Here is a 21,339-nt window from a genome sequence, read left to right on the forward strand (position 1 = left end):
TTCAGTTCTGGCTCCCATCAATGCACTGCAAAGCAGCATGTAGGAACAAGCTGTATTTCTGGTACTACATGTCAGTGTCAACAGCTGCTATCCTTCCTGTGTCCAGCATTGATCTGAAGAAATGTAACAGCATGCAGCACTTACGTCAAAGAATGGTACTGCTAATAACAGAAGTCCCTGTACGTATCTTGAGACAGTTAATCTGTGCGAGAGACATAATTATTTTGGAATCCTTTAAGTAAAGAAGAAATATCCCTGAAATAAGTGGGAAACTGGCTGACACAGTGGGATAAAGCTTCAGTGAAAGCTTCAGTTGAAATCTAGCATCTTAAAAGCTATAGTGAATTTGGACCAGTTCACAGATGTGGAACGTGAAAAAGGCAACTGTCCACATGAGGGAGAAGGGAGAAGAAGATTCTTATTGAGTTAGCCTGAAACAAAGGAATCGATTCATAAGTTTACAATACAGGACGGTATATTGCCCTTTACACTCCAGCACCCCAGGCCTACATACTGAAAGGGCTCACCTACAGGCAGACCCTCACTGGAGCACTGTGATCAGGTTTTACCAAACTCAAAAAGAGATGAAAGACAAAACTGGTTAAGGACTAAGGAACTGAAATCCTTCTGTCTGGCCACAGGGTGTCCTCCTTGCTCTATGCTTTGGCCTCAGGTGACCAGCCTCTGTAGAGGAAAAAGGTCTTTATTAAAAATAGCTCTGTTAATAGATGAGAGCTCTGTAGTTTGTTCAGTCCAACTTGCTCACATTCATTAAGATACAGTACACATTGAGGTTACTCTTCCCAGTTTCTTTACGCTAATTATTTTGCCTTGACAGGTGCAGGTCGTACTCATATTCTTAAGCTGGTTAGACTCTCATTCCGTTTTCAAGATATGGAACTGGATAAAGAGTGAAAGAATGTATCACAAGGACAAAAAATTCAGTACCATTCTGCACATTTTTTCTGTCATTGACATTAAGAACCTGGGATGTGTAAGGATATTGCTCATTTCACATCTCTGCTAATACTGGACGCTATTGCACCTTTAATGACACTTAATCCAGTTCAGTTTTCAAACTGTTTTGAAAAATGATTCTGATAGCTAACAGGTTTCACACTTAGAACCGCTTCTTTTTCTTTCTTCTTTTTTTTTTTTTTTTTTTTTTTTTTTTTTTTTTTTATAGCAATATTATGTTACTTCTAGTTACAGCCTCTTCCTATGCCCTAAAAATTCTTGTGCCTTGCTGGGTGTTGTCACACTTTAAACTAAACTGCCTCTTTCAGATCTGCTCAAATTGCATTATTTTGGGAATGTGTGAGAAGGCTGGGGTGTGGAGGGGCTGAAAAAGCATGTGGCAGCAGGGAGCCTTCCTCCACTTACCTGAGGTACTCGTAGAGTCCATACATGGGCAGGAAGTCAATGTCAGACAGAAACATGTACGGTGTGCTGATATGCTTCATGGCCACATTCCTTAGCAGATTCACAGGATAGAACTGGCCTTCCTTGTAGACGATATGGTAGCCGACGTTGTGGCGGCTCATTAGTACTTCTGAGCCCTGGGCGTAGCGCAGAAATTGCTGGGCTTCTGCATCAGAAAGATAGAGTGCCAGGCTGATCGGACCTTCCCAGTGTTTGCAGATAGCTTCAAGCATCTGGAGCCTGAAAGAGGAAGGGTAAGAATAAGAAAAGGCTGTCTCCCCGTCTGGGACTATTTGCCTGGGTTCATCTCATCAAATACAGATACCTCTATCTAAGTGAGACAGATTGGCATCACTTTATATCCTGTGGAAAGCAATAAATATTTCTACAGCACAATTCATCTTATCTAAGTCCATGTCTCTTTCTGGACAGGTGGACTGCACCCTAGATACGCCTACCTCTCTCCAGTGAATACGAGGGAGACAAAGATGGCACTAGCTCATATATAAACATCCACAACACAAATACCTAAAGCCAGGTGAAATCAATGACAATCCTTTCTGCTTAAAGCCTTGATGCTGCAGAAAAACCCACATGGACGACGGGGCTTCATCTGATGAGAGCTTTGAGTGGTTGTAGGGATCTGTCTTTGTAGATCTAATTACAGAATAGGGGACTTGTAATCTAAAGCTATGCCTAGTGCCCAATTCACATTTTAGGCCAAGTTAGTCTCTCTTCAAGAAGCCAGTGGAGAAGAAAGGTGTACAGACCCACAGATCACTTTACCTCCTGTTTAGGAAAACCTTTTCAAAATTTTTGCAAGGCAGTTAGTCAGATCTTAAAAACTGTTGAAAGTGACAGGTCAAGGGAATACTGACTTATATAAACATTTGTGTTGACTGGAAAAAACTGTCAGGGGAAGGGCAAAAGGATGAGACACAATAGAAATGGGGTTTACCATGAGTAAGGAGAGAAGAAGGGAGAGATATGGCATGGAATACCAAAAGAACAGTTCAGACAAAACCATCATTTAAAATACTAATCTGTATATGTTTTAGCATTATCTCCTCAAAGTCCACTAAATGATTTTTAGAACAGGTTGTATCAATGAATATTTTTAAAAACTCTCAGCAGTTAAAATATTATTGATGAAAATGACAACAACATACCTCATATACAATGTAAATCAAACCCAGTCTGGTCAAAATAGATTAATCACTTTGGACAATTTATACAGAATTGCCTAGAGATTAAGATATGCCACCCAAAAATACAGCAAGAACTGATTACAAAGCCTCTTGAGTTAATATAAAGGGAAATGAACCTATGCAGCCTAGCCACATATTCTATTAAAAATTAGGAAGAGTAGATGATGCAACATGATTATCTTCTCTACCTTCCATATCCGTGTCACTAGATTTTTCCTATTAATATTTATACAGAACACAAGAAAAGTTTTCTGCATCATTGTAATCAGAGAAAATAATTTCCCCCTCCTACTATCGCACTAAGTATTGCAGCAGAAAGGAATGATATACCAGCAAACACAAATTCTGATTTAACATTAATAGCTTTTTCCAGTGTTTCTGAATGATCCTGATGACATTCAAGACAATATAATCATTTTGTCTTAGATATGAGATATTACTTTTACTAATCTATACCTGGTACATTATTTTCTTTTTATCTATTATTGAAACAAAGGCTATTATCAGCCTGAAACATACAGCTGAATTAGAAACACCAATCGATAAAAGGGATCTAAAAGGTATGTGAAGGCTTTAGGCTTTTGATTGTACTAATAACAAGTAGAGAAAAAAAAATATTTTTTGCTTTCTCCAATATAGTGACAACCTGTTAATCAGTAGGATCCATTTCATCATCACTCAGGTTTAGGGCAGCCTTTTATAAATGAAATACTTGCCTAGAAAGAAATGTAGCAAAATGCCTTTCAAGGACTCTAAGCAGTGGACAAATGGCATACATAACTTATTTAAACGGCACACCTGATGACGCCTGCAAAGCTTTCTGCAACGGTTAAGTGGAAACTGGGTTTTGCTGGTATAAATTTCCAGCTGGACAGCTTAGTGCCCTTCAGAACACTCTATTTTGCTGGGCCTTTCTCATTGACAGGCTACACTTCTATGAGTTTGATACAGGGACTGCTAGATGATGCTCCCTAATCTGAACTCTGTAGGTTGTTAGAAGTCTTTTTTTTTGACCACAGAACTTAGAAATACAAGCTTCTAAGCACACCAAGTTATTTCTTTGTTTCTAGTTGTCTTGAGGAATGTGTTCTATAAAGAAAATAAATAAACTCTTACACTGCATAATAATAGAGGTCATCATTTAGCTGGTATTTTTTTTTAAGGTCTGTTTCAGTCAAGAGAATTTTACTGGTGAGATTCTTTGTTTTCACTCTTCCTCTTAAGCACATTCAACCAGTTTACGAGTCTTTCTCACCCTGACCTCAAGCAGTCTAATGCTAAATTTTTCTTTCCTCATCCACACCCTTAGCTCACATTTCTCATATTTCTGATTCCTAGGTACATACCTTGCCTTTAAAAAAGCTGCCTAGCCAAAGTACCTGCTTGAAATCCACATATAAAGCCTGTGATGCAACCAAGCCATTATCAGACCAAATTTGTCACATCAGTACAAGAGGAGACCAATAAAAACACTGAATGAAGTCGCTCTCAAAGCCTATATCTCCAGACATTAATGTTACCTCCTAAACTGCATCACTGTCTTCCATTTCCCAAGCCTATAGCACAAACAAACGTAAGCCTGTCACAAGTCATGTCAGTCTCAACTCCAGCAGGTCTAGAATTGGAGACAACTGGGAGTTGCTTTTTTTGCCTTTCCTTATGCCGGAGGATCATTTGAAAGAACTAAGCAAGAGTGTAGCATATAGCACATTGTTTACGTACATGCCATGTTAAATCTGAGACACTAATATTAAATGTCTATAGCTACGCTGGAGGAATTTAATAAAAGTGGTCTAAAGAAGGTACCAAAAAATAAGGCAGTAACTGAAAGATGTGAAAGAAAACAAAGAAGCTAAACAGCTCTTTGGTATGATATTATTTATTGATTTTAGCTGAAAGAGAGTATTTCCAACTCAAATCAATAATTTATAGCAACACACCAAAGAAGTAGGGAAGATTTTTCCTGCACAGTATCAGGAGGGCTGTTCTTCCTGAATAAAAATGTGTGGTTCTGTCTATCAATAAAAACATGTGCCCCAGTGAGGATCCAGAAAGAGAAACAGATGCTCAGACTTTGCATCAGTGCCAGTGAATCAGTGCCGAGCCCCAGCTCATTCTTTTGAATTAAATTCTGGGGGGAAAATATACCATGTGCACAGACCAACTCTACTAATTTACTGTGGCACTCACTCAGGGTCTGGCTTAATTTATTTCTTTAGTTTTTTACTCAAAGGTTTGTGAACACTTAAGAAATGTTTCCTCAATTAAAAATCAATAGAACAGACACCGATGTGCATAGCAAATCATAATATGACGTGCAGGATGCAGTGCTGAGGCACTGCCGAAACAAAACAGCCCTCATCTGTTCATGTTTATTTTTAAAACAGGCTGCAAATGTCTGTTAATCTGAATTCCTCTGACCCTCGTGGAATACTGCTGACCTTCTACTGGTGTAGCAGTGGTGATATTCACGGGTCATGTAGCATTCTGCATGTGCTCTGCCAAATAGAGTATAAGTTGCTTGCTTATATGCAAGGAGTTCTGCCCTGTTTTATTACCTACTCTGATAGCAGCAGCTACAAAGTTTGGAACAGATTTGAACTGAGAAGCCTGACGAAAAAAAAGACTGACAATTCAAAGTGTCACAGAGCTGGCTGATATGGACTACACTGACAGCGCTTCTGAAACGTGACAACGCAGGAATCAGAAAGGCACAGGTGGAGCTTGTCATGAAATGGACTTTTTCCCCAAATGAAATACCAGTTAAATTCCACTTTACGTTGGAACTGAAAGTTGGGAAGAGTTAAACTACAGATATTATCCTGAAAATCAACATTTGTATAAAAATGAAATGACTCCTATCAAAAGGAGATATTTTTTGTTTCCCACTAGCACACTAAAACTAAAAATATTTTATTTTAAACTGCCAAATTTGAAACTAAAATGTTTAGTTTTGACTCTCATTATAAGAAAATCAAGCCACTCACTGAAATTTTCTGCAATACCAATGAAAGCAAAACTAACATTGTCTGAAGATGAAACACTGTGAAAAACCTTTTGATCAGCTAACACTGCTTGCCTAAGTCCATCACCAACATCTCCTGTTTTTCCTAGGTGGCTGTGAAACTCCAAAAAATAATAATGCCTGACAAGTCTGACAAGTAACAACCCATGCAGTTCCAGTATTTAGCCTCACATGAACTCCACCTACACTCCTGCATTCACTGCAAACTGAAGTCTGGATGCATGTGTGATGTCTACATGTGCTACTCCTAATTCAAGCAAGGTCTTACAGCATGATATCTAAGTTTCTGTGAAAGCCATTTTTCTTTCTCCCTAAAGCATTACAATAGATGGATTTCTTGAAATGCTCTGAAACTGTCAAAAAATTTTCATCGTCTCACATTTCCAGATGAACAAGAGTTTTTGCCTACCTGTCCATTGAAAGTTGAGCCACCAGTGTTACATCAGTATTGTCTGAAGCAGGTTCATATTCATAATGTAGAAAATACAAATGAGTGCGATGGACGGTGAAGCGTTCTCGACGAAATTCATAGCATAAGTCATCCTCATCCAGCTCAGACAGCTGTTTCTGGAGCTGTAAGGGAAAAGCAGACATAAATATAAGTCCTTTATTATTCCTCTTGCAAGTCAGAGAGAGTAAGGAGGTTGGGAACTTGCAGCATGAAGCAATGGGGAGCAGACTGAAACAAACATAGCAGTATTTTCCCAAGTGTCACTCCTTCAAGCCACTGGACAAGAGATTAGAAGAAAGCACTCCTAAGCAAACAGATGAGGCAGACAGACCATTATATTATGATCTATGTATTTTATATATCATATGTATTATCATCTTCCAACATCCAGAGTAGCAATGAAACAGTGAACAATCACATTTAATAACTGCCAAGTTTCAGAGCTGATGATCCAATGGGATGCATAAGACCACTCCTTATTAGAAGCAGTATTTTAAACTACTTGTAGACATACAGCTCCAGCAGAGGGAACTCAGCAGTAGATTATGCTTGTACCCTGGACTAAGCAATTCCCATTCTGCTGCCTCTGTTGGAGAACAGTAACTGCTGCTAGGGGCATGGACAGACAGCTGGAAAAGTAACAGCTTAAACTGAACATTAGTCAGTGTCTTGAGACTTATGTATCTGCACCAGTATAATTTTGAAATAAAAATAATCTTTCAACTGCAGAAGAGCCGGATATAAGCCTATATTTTTAACAGGATTTGTACTTCTGGATATTTGGGTTGAGAAATCAAAAGGATGCCAGATTAGCAGAGAACAGGTATTTCTTGGCTTCCCTGAAAACCAAGCCCCTTCAAAGTCAAAACAGCAAAAGAAAGCAATTGTATCCTCAGTCATTTATTCCTGTAGCTGTAACAGAATAAAAGTTTGGCTCTTGGGAAAGGAGGAAGAGAAAAACTGACCAAACAACTATACAGATGACCAATTCCATCACTGAACTATATTATTTAAAGACAAATATCTGGCTAGAATTCTTAAAATACATTCATTTTAAAGGAAAAATCAGTCATCCCTGCTGTAAAATATTCCACAAAATGTAATGACAATGAAAATTATAAATGATATTGACATATCAAATAGAGTTCTGTTTGCGTTGATCTAAAATGTAGATTATTAGTAAAGGTATCATTTTCCACACTTTATTTCTTAAAAAATATCCTATAGGATAAGATTACCTGTTTATCAGTAAAGAATAAATTAAGACAAATATTCATGTTATATATATACAAGTTTTGATAAAATCACTGTGAACTTCAAATTGTTTCATGAAATAAACATTATGAATTATAGACATTCATTTAGATTCAAAAATCTCTTCTGTTCTGTTCAGAATGATTTAAAGTAATAGTTTACAACAGTATCATTAAGAAAAACATTGGAAAATGTAGGCGTTTCTTGTTCTAACATCGTGTTAAGAACGAGAGCTGTTGTTCTTGGAACTATAAGCGTAATGGCTGCCATCAACAATAATGCTTAGAGCTGAATGTTTTTCTGTGACAGCTGATGGAATAATTCCTGGTATTTTCCTGTATATCACTCTTTAATCTTCTTTTGAATAATGGAAACACCTCCTTTGATTTCAATGAGTTTTGGATCAGGATCTCATTCTTCCTTGCTATTGTTCTGCACAGGTCTTAAAATGTCCCTCAGGAGAGACTGCTTTTAGAAAGATGAGAGCCTGAATCTTGACAAATCTTTACTCAGGCAAAACTTCTATTGAAATCAAGATCTCTTTTGGTGGAATAAAAATTGGGAGTTCTTTTACATATTGTTGGAGTTTCATTCATTCTGATTTAAAAATCATGATTCAGCTGAGCCTGTACTTTATTTTCCGAAGCACATTCAAACAATATTTGAATTAAACCCAATATTTACAACAATGACTATAAAGATTATTGTATCTTTTTGTTTCTCCTTTGAAAAGAGATATTAGTGTGCCTTTATCAGAATTATCAAGGAGCTTTAAATGTAAACGGTTAAGACAATAGCAAAGCACATTTCAGGGATACCTTCCTATCCTGCTGTATATACAAACAACAAGGCTAGAAGTTTATAATTGTACAGCAGCTACTAATCAGGCAGTCACTGAATGATTATCAGATTACATTCAGGTTGCAAGCTATGAGGATATAAATACTTAATTATAAGTTACAGAATAACATTTTGGGCTCAATTATGGCTTTGCATACTACAGAGCCCTTGGTGGGGGATGAGGAGGGAGACGGCTTCTCAGAGGCTCCAGTATTTTGGCTGTGAAAGTCACCAAGCCACAAAGTTGCCCGTGGAGGTGATGGAGAGCAGCAAGCACCAGAAAGCGCCTTCTGCTATGGGGAAAGGGTAACCTGTTCTTTCCACTGCTTTTCTTAGGGTCAGGATTTTGTCAGTGCTTTTTGAGAACACTTGTACAATCCTTGCTTGCTCACACCATGAGCCTAAACTGCTGGACAGCCTTAGGAGACCTCCGCAGGCTGTGCAAACACAGCTTACATAAGGCACGCTCCTTCAGACACAACAATCAGTACAGGACAAGCTATGATTTGGCCTGTAGTACTGTTACTGTGCACGTGGCAAGCAGTCTGCATTAAGGATGGGCTTATCCTGCAGCAATGGGGAGGCAACAGGCATTGGAAAGAAATATAGCATGTGATTATCCATGTGAAAACTCCCTTCCTGCTGGAAGCAATGCTGGACATGCTAGGATTTGGTCTAGCAAAACATGTAAGCTCACAAGGTTTCTCACTGAAGCCAATCGTGTGACATGCACAAGGTATCAGGACCAACATCGTGGGTGCTGCACAAGATTACACACTAGGCAGCAAAAAGCCAGTCCATGCAGCTGCCAGCTGAGGACTGCATGGACTGGGAAAGTCAGCTGCACCCTAAAACATTCAGGCTAGCCTCTTTTTTCTTTCATTCAACCTAGTTCAAGGACAATTTTGTTGCTGTGGGTTTTGTTATTTTTGAGTAAAATTGTTACAGATATCACAGCATAATGAAATAATACTGCCAATTTCTGAAGTTGAATAAATAAACAAATACCTCCCCCTTTCTTTCCTCCAGCAACCTAAAAATCAGATCCTTGGAAACAGCCAGCTTGTTATTTGAACATATCTCTTTCCTGATGCCTGACAACAATAGGAAGTGAGGAAAATACTGTGAAGTGAAATACCATAACCTACTTACTTTCTGAACAATCTCATTCAGTTACAGGACTATGAAATCCAGAATACTGGTAACTTCCCCGAAATATCTTACAACTTCTATATAGAATGTTTAAAATAAATTAATATGGACAGGAATTAAAGACTTGAGTACCATACATGTATGTGCATTTTTTACTTACTACTCTTACAAATGATTGAACAGCATAAAATGAGTTACAGCAGAAAAAAAAATCCCTTTCTTTTGGAGACATAGCAGAAAAAAATCCTTTCTTTCGGGCATCTCATCTTTTTGCACTTGTAAAAATGCAGTGACATCACAGTTTTGTCATCCTTTTAGGCAGCTCTTTCATTGCTCTCTGACAGAAATTTATTGGAGGCAAGAGTAGGAAAGGAAAATTTCCAACCCGTTTTTGCCTTGTTGTCTCTCCAAGACTGGGTTTATCTAACGGCAAGCAGCAATACAGTTGAAACTGAACCTGATGTTTGCAGGCAAATTAATGTAAGAAGAGAGGTTGGATAAGAGGGGCCAAAGAAGCCTCTATATTTCTTTCTTTGAAGAAATGGCCCATCTTTGTAATATGTCAGAGCTCAACAAAAACAGTGCCTTTGGTTTCTACTCTGTGTTTCTTAAAATATACTACAGGCATAAAATGGGGTGGAGGAAAAAAGAAAACATGTTTTCAGGAATAAAAAAGCTTCATTAGTTTAAGAGTATTTTCCCCTCCTTCAATTTCTTTCTCAATACATTCATATACCCCCAGTATGACACACGTATAAAGGCTGCTTCCTTTTACTGTGAAGGGACACACACAATCTATAAATACATATGGCATAAAGTCATATGCCATTTTTTACACACATTTAAAATGAAGAATTTTAATGATGCACAACATTCAAAAGAAAAGTAATTGTCTAAGACAGTCACATACATAACCTTAAACTTATCTCTTTATGAGTTACCTCATTCTTTTCCAGTTACATGATCATATAAAATTTCTCTAATGATATAATCTTATCTACAGCATGTATATTGTGTGGATCCATTATTTATGGATAAAGAACTTACAGCTTGGTTTAGAGTTTGCTCCCACATTGTACCTTTATGAAAAGATGAGCTACCAATGGGAATCTGACAGATCTATACAAACAGAGGCTTACTTAAACACAGTGCACCATCAAAATGAGGATCTTAATGTCAGCTGGATTTGATAAAAAGATGGCATCCCTTTAAGAATCCCTCCATAATACTTATAACAAAATGCCTAATATAGCTAAGACTTTTCATCCTTAGAGTGACAGCATGCATTTCACAAAAGCAAGTTTGCTTATCATGAGATTCACTCTTTCTACAAGACTTTCAAGGCTAAGGCTACTTGCCACTGAGCATGTGGGAAATTTCACCTCGAGGAAACATTTTTGCAGTTGAAAAGTGATGTGCTTTTCAGTGTGTGTACAGTAGATATTCTCTTAGGAAATACTGTAGTGGGAAACAGCGAGTGCTTTCATTAGCATCACGATGTTACTTGTTTCCAAAATAAAAATGGTAGCATGCAGAGAGTGCCATGACATGCAAGAGACCAAAGCAAAAAGAGAGAGATATCCAAGAGTACACGTTACATTACTTCTTGGGATGACCAGCTGTGGCATGCGATCAGACCACTCACTTCTCAGGTGGCCTGTGAGGCTAGGCTGGACAGACAAGCACGGGCAGACCAGAAGCTATTCAACTCTACCGTGAATCCTCATCATTTACCAGGTCTACTTTTCTGACTAATACATCTGTGGTGTATCCATGTGCTAGACAACAGACCCATATGATAATGGCACATAGCATGTACCTTTCACTGATGAACTGGTTAGTCCTAACCAGATTTAGTTCCTAAATCTCCCTTCCTAAGGCTGTTCCTAGAAGAAGCGCATCAGTGATCAGCTTCATTTGTTTGAACTGCTGTGTCACAGAAACTATTTTCTTCCCACCAAAATCTACAGGATTTCATCACAAATGAGACCAATCCAAAGTCCAGGATCAGAAATATTTTCTTTGATATTAGTGATATTTAAGAATTTTTTTTTTTTTAATTTATTTTTATCTTTTTCCTTAAGTCCTATTTAGACCTTGGGGAAGGGGAGAAATCCCTTCATTGTATAGGCATCTCTTTCTCATCAAGTGTTTAAGGTAAAGTGAGATGACACAAGGCTTAAGTAACTCACTAAATACCATGCTAACACAACAGGAACAGAGCTGCTCAAATGAAAACTTTTAACTTTCAGATCATCTTTCCTTCTCCCAGGTGTGTGCAGTTAAGATTCATAGCACAAAACCAGCTCAGCTTAGCCACTGAGACAGATGAAAAATAACACCAGCCCAGGATGAAACTACAATCTGGCTATAAAATGCAGCAGTTTTATTTCCTCCTGTGTAGCTGCCCCACTTCCCACCAGTAGGCAATTGTGTTACAGCGTTTAGCACTTTTAAAGTTAAAAATTAAATTAACTGCTGCCTTTAGGATGGCATAAACAAAACAGATGATGTAAGGAGGAAAAAGCATTTACTGAGTCTTGTTTGGAATGACCTACATAACGTAATTCTTGCTTCTCCAGTGATTAGTAATAAAAACCAGGCTAATCCCATGTCAATTAAATCCTTATTCCTCCCATGCCATAAAATTTCGTACATTTGCTATGGGTCAAATTGAGCCATCTGTGAAACAAAGCTGTGCTTGGGACAACGAGAAGGATAGTGTCTGAAAAATCCTACTTAACAATAAGAATTTTGTTGTAGTGTATGAAAAAATTGACAATATTCTTGTGAAATGGAAATAATGGCTTATCTTTACTGTGAATAATCAACACAATTAAGCACCCAAGTTCTTGGCATGCATACCATCATAGACAGTTCTGTACAGATGAAGCACAACTCCTCTTGATCTCAGCTGCAGCTGTGAGACCTTGGTACTTCTCTGCATTTCCTTCCCCCAGGTTCCTGACACACTTTCTTGGCAGAGCTTATTTCCAGCCCACCCTTGTACCACAGTGCTTTGATGGGTTGGTTTCCCTGCTTTTGTTTCCCTGGATTGTTCCTTCTTGTGTAGCAAATTCCATGGTCAAAATTTGCTGAGTGAGACCCTGCCCATTCTTTAGCCCAACAAAGCCTCATAACATCAAGTAGTCTGCCAACAGCCTGTTCATACAGGCACCCATCAGTTCTTTCCTGCCCCGAACACTCTCTCTCCAGAACCTCTGTCCAGGCTACTTGTCCTTTTTGGCCTTTGATTTGGATTTTATCCCCTGTTTTTTTTTTTTTTTTTTTTTTTTTTTTTCAATGGGGCTTTTTGCCCCATACCTGGAGGTGTTCAAGGCCAGGTTGGATGAGGCCATGAGCAACCTGATCTAGTGGGTGGCACCTTTGCCTATGGCAGGGGGGTTGGAATTGGGTGATCTTTGAGGTCCCTTCCAACCCAGGCCATTCTATGATCTTATCCCTTTCATATGTGAATATGGATTTTTTTTCCTCCATATTGTCTGGATAGCAGTGAGGGCAATGGATCTCTCTCAGGACAGAGACCAAACAGGTTCCTGCTCCTAGCTCTCCTGTCCAGTCAGACAGAAAGGCGCAGAGCATTCAGGAGAAACAGTCACAGAAAATGCCCGTTTTGTCCTGGTCCCCCACCTGCAGCATGCTCAATTCTTTGGTGGCACTGGCAAATATGCAGTCTGATCAGACGTATCCATGCACACTCCAAAGGAGTCTCCAGAGATCTGAGCCTCCTTGAAGTCAAACAAAGCACTGCTGAAGATGTATAAATTATAGTGGGATTTTTCAGCCCTATAATTTGCATAAATTTTCACCAGCTTGGCAAAAGACACATTCCTGGCCCCAAAGTCACTCTCGCTAAATGTCAGCTCCTTCTCTGAGGTAAGCAGTATATCCATGAAGAAGTCATCAGAGCTTGCAGTGTGGGCAATCCCCCCCAAACTTTTTCCCATGCTTCACTTTAAAAAAAAATCAGAGAGAAGAAAAAAGGAGGTATACAAGCATGGTAAAAAGAAACATAGTTAACAGTTCCCCCATCTAGCAATACTGTAAGCAGCTGAAAGCAATTTAATCAGAAGTTTCAGGCAACTAAAAGGATGTGCTACCAGCTCAGCATTTAATAATAATAACAGTAACAGTTTTAATAATAGAAACTACACAGCTGGGGAAGTCAGGATTTCCCGTCAAAACTACCATAAACCATCTGTTATTACTAGAGAAAGACTGTCATGACAAAATAGTACCTTTAAATCTCAGTCCTACTGATGATGCAGTATTCTGAAATCCTGCACGAGCAAAGGGTACTCACAGCATCAGTCTGATTCTTGTTACCGACTTGGAAGCTCCCTTTGCAATCCACTTTAAGATATTCAGAAATTGCTAAATTTGAGAACAGAGCTTATGCTACATAGCACATCAATTTCCTGCCCTTCTGGTAGATATTACTAGGTGGAATGCACAGATATTTGCTAATATTAAAAATCTTTGGTTTTGTACAGAAAAAGTAAATTAGTAAAAAGACATTTAGGAAGTAAATATACACCTAAGCAAGTATTTTCTCTGGAAAACTAGATATTTTTACATTGTTTCTTTGTGTTGATGAATGGGAAAAGAAAAAAAATGGTGGAAGTCTGGGGAGAATTTTTTTTTCTTTTTCTGAAAAGTCTTCTCTAAGGGGAATCTGCTCTCTTCTTCCAAAATTGAGTGAAGTTGGTGATAAAGCTCCCACTGATCTTGCTCTGGGCTTTGGATCAGGACGCAGCCTTCACTAATAGGGGACACCCCATTCAACCTTCAGATTTAATGCTTTGGCAGAAGCACCTGGTGAGAAGCTGTCTGCAGGAAACGAGTTTTATGAGAATGCTAAAAGGTTGAGTGTGTGCCCCTGTGTGCTGAAATCAGACTTACAGTATCTATCTCATAGTGCAACTACAGACCTATAGACAGAAGATCCTGTTAAAGTATTTTAGATGCTGCAGTAAGTCCTTTAGAATGAAATGCTGTACATAACAATTAAAAGCCAATAGAAAACATTTAAATTGGAGGGTTTCCCTAAAATCTTCTCCTTTGTATCAAAATAAAAAAGGAACGAGAAAGGGAAATAGCATGGAACAGTAGGATGGAGTGACTGAGGGCTGGCTTCAAAGGCTACTTGAGTCAATGACGTTGTTTACAGGAGGATTTGGTTCTGAATTTCACATTTGTATTTCCCATCCAGACTCTGCACAAAAGGCAAAGAGGTGATTGTAATACCACTTTGCAGAGAAGAGCCAGCTCTGTGTAATCTCATTTTAGTACATCCTGAATGAAGGGGACTTACAGTACTGCTCTGTGGCAAGGAGCACATGCCAGGCCCCCATCTACAGTCTGTCCCTGCAACAGTTGAAATAGTCAAGTTTCAGCTTGACTATTTCAATGGAAGGATGAAACATGTATGTACACATAGACATACACATAACCACTTTTACATTAACAGAAAAATTACCTCAGCACCTCCCAGTTTTTCAGTCTGCATTTCTTTGCCTTCAGTATTTGATTTTGAAAGCCCTGTCTATTCTGTTCATTCCTATTTGTAACTTTTTGGAACCTATTAGCAGTGCAGTTTGGTACAGCTGAAGATCAGCAACTGCCTAGATCAGCACTATGTGGTATAGGATCCCCAGACTGCCTTTATTTAGACCTCTTGAAATTCAGTCTGTGGTATTATACTTCCTTAGCAAACATTAAAAGAAAAAGAAAAGAAAAGAAGATATTAATCCATCTGCATGTATACAGACACATATATATGTAAGCATACACGCATGCACATATATACACTGAGAAAGAGTGACAGATTAATGTAACATCTGATTATGTTTTAAACTAATGCCCCTTTATATCTCTCTGGCACTGTATAGAGTCCTTAAAAAAGAAAACGTGTAATTTACATTCATTTTAAGGACATCTCAGTACTGATGAGAAGCGTAAAGGGCCTTAGAGCAACAGAACCAGCCCAATGGTACCCATTGCCACACTTCTTTTTACATTTCACAGATATTTGCATTACAAATGAAATTCCTTAATTACAGGTCGCATTCCAAATAAAGCATAATTACAAATATTAAACTGCAGAGTTGCAACGGCTGGCATATTGGAAAAGGACCTTAAGGGTAAATTCTGCCACAGACAGATTATGAGTGACAGCCCCATAACAAGCCACTGCTTCTTCCACAACAGGGCTCGGAGGATTTAGTGCTTAGTAATTTTCTCTGATTATAAAACAAGTGGAGCTATTCCAGCATTTTGTCCACTAGTCTACAGTGCAGAGAAGCGTAGTCAGCTGAAGGAGGATCTTTTACATATATACAATGCCTAGCACAACAAAACCCAATTGTGTTTTGGGGCTGCTAGTCTCAATTCAGGGAAGAACAGAAAAATAGTAGCTATCGCATAAATCAAATAGCAATTCCTACCTTATACATACTTGACTTTGCAAAAATTATAGCTTTTTATGTACTATATATGTTTAGGAATCCTAATGGAAACGTATAGCTGCCTTGGTTAACTAAAGGTCCATCTAACCCAGCATCCTATCTCCAGCTGTAAGCTGGCAGCCTAGAGAGGAGTGCAAAAACAGTGCCAGTGTATCATGATGTTTCCTCAGAACGCTCCCCTAGTCCTGAACTTGGGCTTAAGGACTTCCTGCACGAAAGCCTAACAGCTCCTGACTGATTTTCTTTCCATGAAGAGGTGCTTTTTGAACATGTATGCATTTTTAGCAACACTATGTCCTGTTCAAAGCTTTGTTACAACTTGGGTGAAATGTCTTCCTTTGTTTTGAACCTGCTACTTGCTATTTTCTCTTCATGCCCCCTAGTTCTTGTTCTGGGAGGGATGACAAACAGTGGCTCCCTGCTCACCTTACAAGATGTTCTGCTTCTGAAGATTATCCTGCAATAGATCATTGGAATGTACTGTATTTTAATAGGACACCTGTGACACTGTGTGTACTACAGCAGAGAGAGGGAGAGAGAGGGAGAGAGAGAAAGAGGTTTTCATAATAATCCTATTCTTAAGGCCTCATAACATCAAAGCTGAAACTAGCTTTTTGTATTCTACAATAAAAAGGACATAGTCAATTTTCCAGCAGAGCTTACATAAAGGGTAACTAATTAATAACAATGTCTTCTCCCAAGTAAGCTATCTTAAGCTATCCAAAGTTAGATTTTTTCTATATTGAGTTGTTTTGATAGAAGGCTGTTAACTTTTTGGTTTCTGTTGGCAAGTTAAGACTCATGTATTTTTGAATGTCTAGCTCATTCTTTTCCAGTATCTTTTTTTTTTTTTTAATTTATAAATGGAAGAATGCATTACGTTTCCTTTTCAGACACAAGCCATACCATATACCATATTGCGTTCTACTTGTCTTGAATAAGAAACAGCCTTGAAGAGTTAGTCATTTCCAGTGTCTGTCAACCAGATACAAGTTCAGTAAAATGAGCCATTTTAACTTTCACGACTGCCATTTTCAGCAGCAAGAACTTGCATTCAGTGTGCACAGCTCCCCAGCAACTTGTCATCTGGAATAAATCTGTTTATTAAGGACTTACAGAGCTCTGGAAAATATAGCAACAAGTCTGTGGCTGCATTCCTGCTCTTCAAACCCACACAATTGCAAATTCAGAATAATTTTAAAGTATATTCTTAAAGCATGATAAAGAAGATGTGTTTTGTCTTTTTTTTCAACATCTCACTCCCCTCTTCTCTTCCTGTCCCCTACTCCATCTATCGTACTGTGATGTCTTTGACCATCTGCCTCTTAGTGCTCTTTTATCACATTCAGTTCACTTGATTCTCTAAAAGCCCCTCTCTCTTGCAGAGGATTTTTCTTTCTCCATGTGCTTTCGCTCTTGCTGTGCACTCTCTCTCTCTTTTGTCTCTGCTTCAGTCTCCTTGAGTTAATGTTTAACTATATTTTTTCATTGTTTCCCCACCTCTTTCAGAAGACAGTGGTAAGGCTGAGTATCTGGGAAGCCGTGCCTTGGGCTAAAATATATCTATCCAATATCTGAGTGTTAAAGTCAGAAAATTGGGGATGGCATCTCCTGTGGTCATTTTATCCACAGACTAACTGGAAACACTACAAGCCTCAATGATGCTATTGATTATCTTTTAACTGCTAATGTGTATATGATACTGGCATTGCTTTATTGATTTTTATAGAGAGAATTTTGTATATTTTAGATAATTATGTATTTTTTTTCTTGAAGGTAACATAAAAGGTTACATCTTCCTTTGTATTTCCTTTCAGACTATGCAGCCAAAATTGATACTTGGTCTACAAATCTTCACAGACTACATTATACACAAGGAATTCATACACATCTGTGAGTGTTTCAATTAACAGTTTTTTACGTTGGAACTATATGTACTGAGGCACACACACATAAGAACATCTGTATGTAAACATCCTTGATTTCAACCATTTTCAAAGGATTTACTTCATCTGAAAGGTTCTGATTGCAAATTTTATGCAGATACACATAACTACTGCTGTGTTTTGTTAGAGGCAGGGCAGAAAAAAACTGCACAGTCCCACAGCCCATGTGTACTGTGAAGTATTAACTCATTCTACAGTTTTCAGTATGGCAAAAACTCAGAGATCTAATCCAGCGGTCTTGATGTTTTCATTTTCTCTTCATTATTTGTGCATTAGTATCTACTAGCCAAAGTCAACATTATCTTACGCCGAACAAACAGACAGCAAGAAACAATCATTTCCCCTGGAAAGTTTTAGGTCTAAGGGTGAGATTTGCAGAATTGCCTAATGGAATTAAGAGCCCGAATCCTCATTTTCAATTTGCTATCTTACCTTTGTTGGGGATTTTTAAAAAGCAAAGCAGCCTAAAAAAAACACAAAGCAAAAACAAAAGAGGGGAAAGGCAGGATTAATACGTCAGTTTTACAGGCAAGGAACTGAGGCACAAAGAGATTAAACGATTTGCACAGTGTCACTCTTGGAATCTGAGCACTGACCTCAATTCTCCTGAGTCCCTACCCGCACTGCCAATTCTCCAAGTTTTCATGTAGCCCGTGCCTTGTATGAAACACCCTTTAAAATCTTCAAGCCCTAAACATACCACTTACGTTTTCACTGTTAATATCTGCCTCACTGGGGCAGCCAAAGAGTTCCCGTCTCAGCAAGTTCCCATCATATTCTAGGAATGTCAGGTAGAGGTTGCGGAAAAACTCCACGTGCTTGTTTTTCACTCGCAGCTTCTTTGGTGAGTTCCAGTGAATCACCTCAGAGAGAAAAAAGAGAAAACATATTGTGCTGTTAGAATACAGATTTGCTTTAACCCCTGTTTTTGTGTGTGTTTAGTATACTGCCCTCTTAAAACCGAAAAAAAAAAAAAACAAACCAACAACAGCAACCCCAGATCTACACCAACTTCCTTCTGTCTTTTTATTTGGACAGCTTTATCGTGCCTTTCACAAGTGACTGCATACTGTACAGACGATGCTCTTTTAAACCCATCCATACCACAACATGCACATAGGAGTTGGGGTGCTGCTCAAATTTGTGATGCAGCACCTCCTAAATGCTGCCACTGGTCTCATGACAGACCATACAGGTTTATAGGCTCTTTTGAAGAGGGTGGCATTATGAGGGATTCAGGGATGTTAATATTAAGCGTTAATCTCAGATTTCCATATGACTGATTGATTCACTGTTTCAGGCCAGGCAGACTCTTCTCCTGTTAGACACTAAGGAGAAAAAGCCTCAAATGAATTCTTGTATCTATGTACACCCTTCAAAAAGGACTGAATTTAATCTGGCTTCCTTTTTCTCCACTGCTTCATTTAAACAAGACTGATCTCAGTTGCATTATACAACATAGTGGTGCAGCACAATGCTTCACCCCTTGAATTCCTATTTCTAGCAGGTATTTAGCCTCTACTAATGGGAGATGACTCTCACACTGGCCTAGATTTAACTCTAATGCTGACATAAAGGGCCTGATTCTCATTTACATCCAGGCGACTTTGCACTGATCCCTGGCAGTGTGAATGAGAATGGGGCTCAAAGGAAAAACTATCAAGGAGCCAAAAGTGGCTTGCAGGAATGATTTCATTTTATAGAGGCTATATTTTAGGCATAAGAAAAACAAAACAAAACAACCAACAACCAAGTGCTTTGTATTCAGTTTTATTCTTGTGACTTCTAAAGAGATTAAAAAAAAAAAAAAAGTCTCCCTTGGGAACATTTCCAAGCGAGGAGCTCTGGAGGTTCTCTGAATGCATTAAGTGAATTGCATGAAGGCACCGTGTCACTGCGATGCCAGCTGCCGAGCCGGTGGGGTGGTAAGCTCTGCTCTGCACATTGCATCTGTGGCAGGGAGCGGACAGAAGCAGCTCAGAGCAGATGAGCCCAGTCCCCTTGGTGTCAGCAGTACAGCTCTGCAGGAACAGGGAGCCCTCTTAAATCACCCTCTCTGCTTCTGAATGAGTAAGCTACAGGAAGAAAGAACAGGACATTGCCTGAACTTTTCCAGTACTAACTTCAGTAAACAAGACAGCCTCTCCACTGAGTATTTATATTTCCTCCCCTCATCCCCCCAAAAAAGAAAAGGAGAAGAGGAGAAAAGAAAGGGGAGGGGAGGGGAGGGGAGGGGAGGGGAGGGGAGGAGAAGGGGAAGGGGAAGGGGAAGGGGAAGGGGAAACACACACAAAAAAACAAAGCCTTCTCTATATAGCCAACACCAATGAAAATCTCTCCTGGTATGGAAAGCTTTAACATTTCCTAAGATCTCACTGCTGAAGTTACTAGGATCACAAAAAGCCATAAATACAAGTTACAGAAAAGCAACTATAGAGAAGTAAGATCATTTCAGAAATAGGCAAATAATTTTTTCCAATTACAGGAACATGTTAAATCAAGTTCATGATGCATCTACACATTATAAATTTTGGAAATTATTTGTACAAAAATATTTGCAATTTTTTCCCCACATAATGCTACATTCTTTGCTTCTTTTACATTTGCTCACATATTCAAAAGTATAGCTTAGCTGTGAAATATGTTGCTGCAATATTTGCAGAAAATACAAAACAACATGGAAACAAAAGGGGGGTTAGCCAGAATTCCTAGGACATGGCATATATTCAAGGTGACAGATCTCCATTGAAAAGTGCATCTTCGAGACTTCTGTTCTTTGAAAATAACTTGACATATTTACCCATTTAATTTAAATGCAGCAAAGGCATAGAATCACAGAATCATTAAGGTTAGAAAAGACCTTCAACATCATCTGGTCCAACCATCCCCGTACCACCAATGTCACCAATGTCACCCACTAAACAATGTCCCTAAGCACCAGGTCCAAAACGTATGCAAAAAGATCTCAGTGACTCAATCCAACCTCAGGGAAACAAGCCAGCATAATAGGAGAACAAGACTGAAGGTACCTAAAGGGCTGCTACACAGTTTTACAGGGTGCTAGCAAACACTTTTTTTAGCAGGCATAGAAAGGAAATCGTCAGTCTGCTGGTAACTTGTGCTTCTTTAAGAGTGGATCAAAGAACACTGAAAACATGGGAAATGGAACAAAAATGCTTTTTTTTTTTTTTTTTTTTTTTTTACACTGCAAAAATCCAGTGTATTTTCCCTACTGCATCTACAATTCATGAGTGTTCTTTTGGGTGTCTCCATGAGCATCCTGTGCCCCCATTGAGCCCTCTTGCCCCTCACACTAGGGACTGCGATCACAGAAGAGACTAGAGATGATAAACTCAACAACTGTTACAGGACAGGCTCCCCAGCATTGCAGGCATTTCCCATCAGTGCACACACACTGTCACATCGCAGCCAAGTACCGGTGTTGACGCCTCTACCAAGTTGTGTGGGGGACGATGTCAAAGCCAGACAACTGCAGTTGTCAGTGCAGAGCCTGTTCACTGCTCTGCTTCCAAATCTGTTGCGTGTACAAAGT

General features: G+C 38.9%; 1 protein-coding gene across 5 annotated transcripts in view; it reads right to left on the reverse strand.

The window, feature by feature from the left end:
- The window catches only part of LARGE1 (LARGE xylosyl- and glucuronyltransferase 1), a 283,589-nt gene that overhangs the window by 16,546 nt on the left and 245,704 nt on the right, over positions 1-21,339 (reverse strand). For all 5 annotated transcript variants that reach the window (XM_084524041.1, XM_084524043.1, XM_084524044.1 and 2 more), the window contains 3 exons: positions 18,494-18,649; positions 6,065-6,228; positions 1,384-1,662 (listed from right to left, as the gene is read on the reverse strand). In XM_084524041.1, coding sequence (XP_084380167.1) covers positions 1,384-1,662; positions 6,065-6,228; positions 18,494-18,649 — 599 coding nt within the window. The remainder of the gene's footprint in view (positions 1-1,383; positions 1,663-6,064; positions 6,229-18,493; positions 18,650-21,339) is intronic.

The sequence above is a fragment of the Aythya ferina genome (genome assembly GCF_964211825.1).
Source record: "Aythya ferina genome assembly, chromosome: 1".
In the NCBI taxonomy this organism is placed as follows: domain Eukaryota; kingdom Metazoa; phylum Chordata; class Aves; order Anseriformes; family Anatidae; genus Aythya; species Aythya ferina.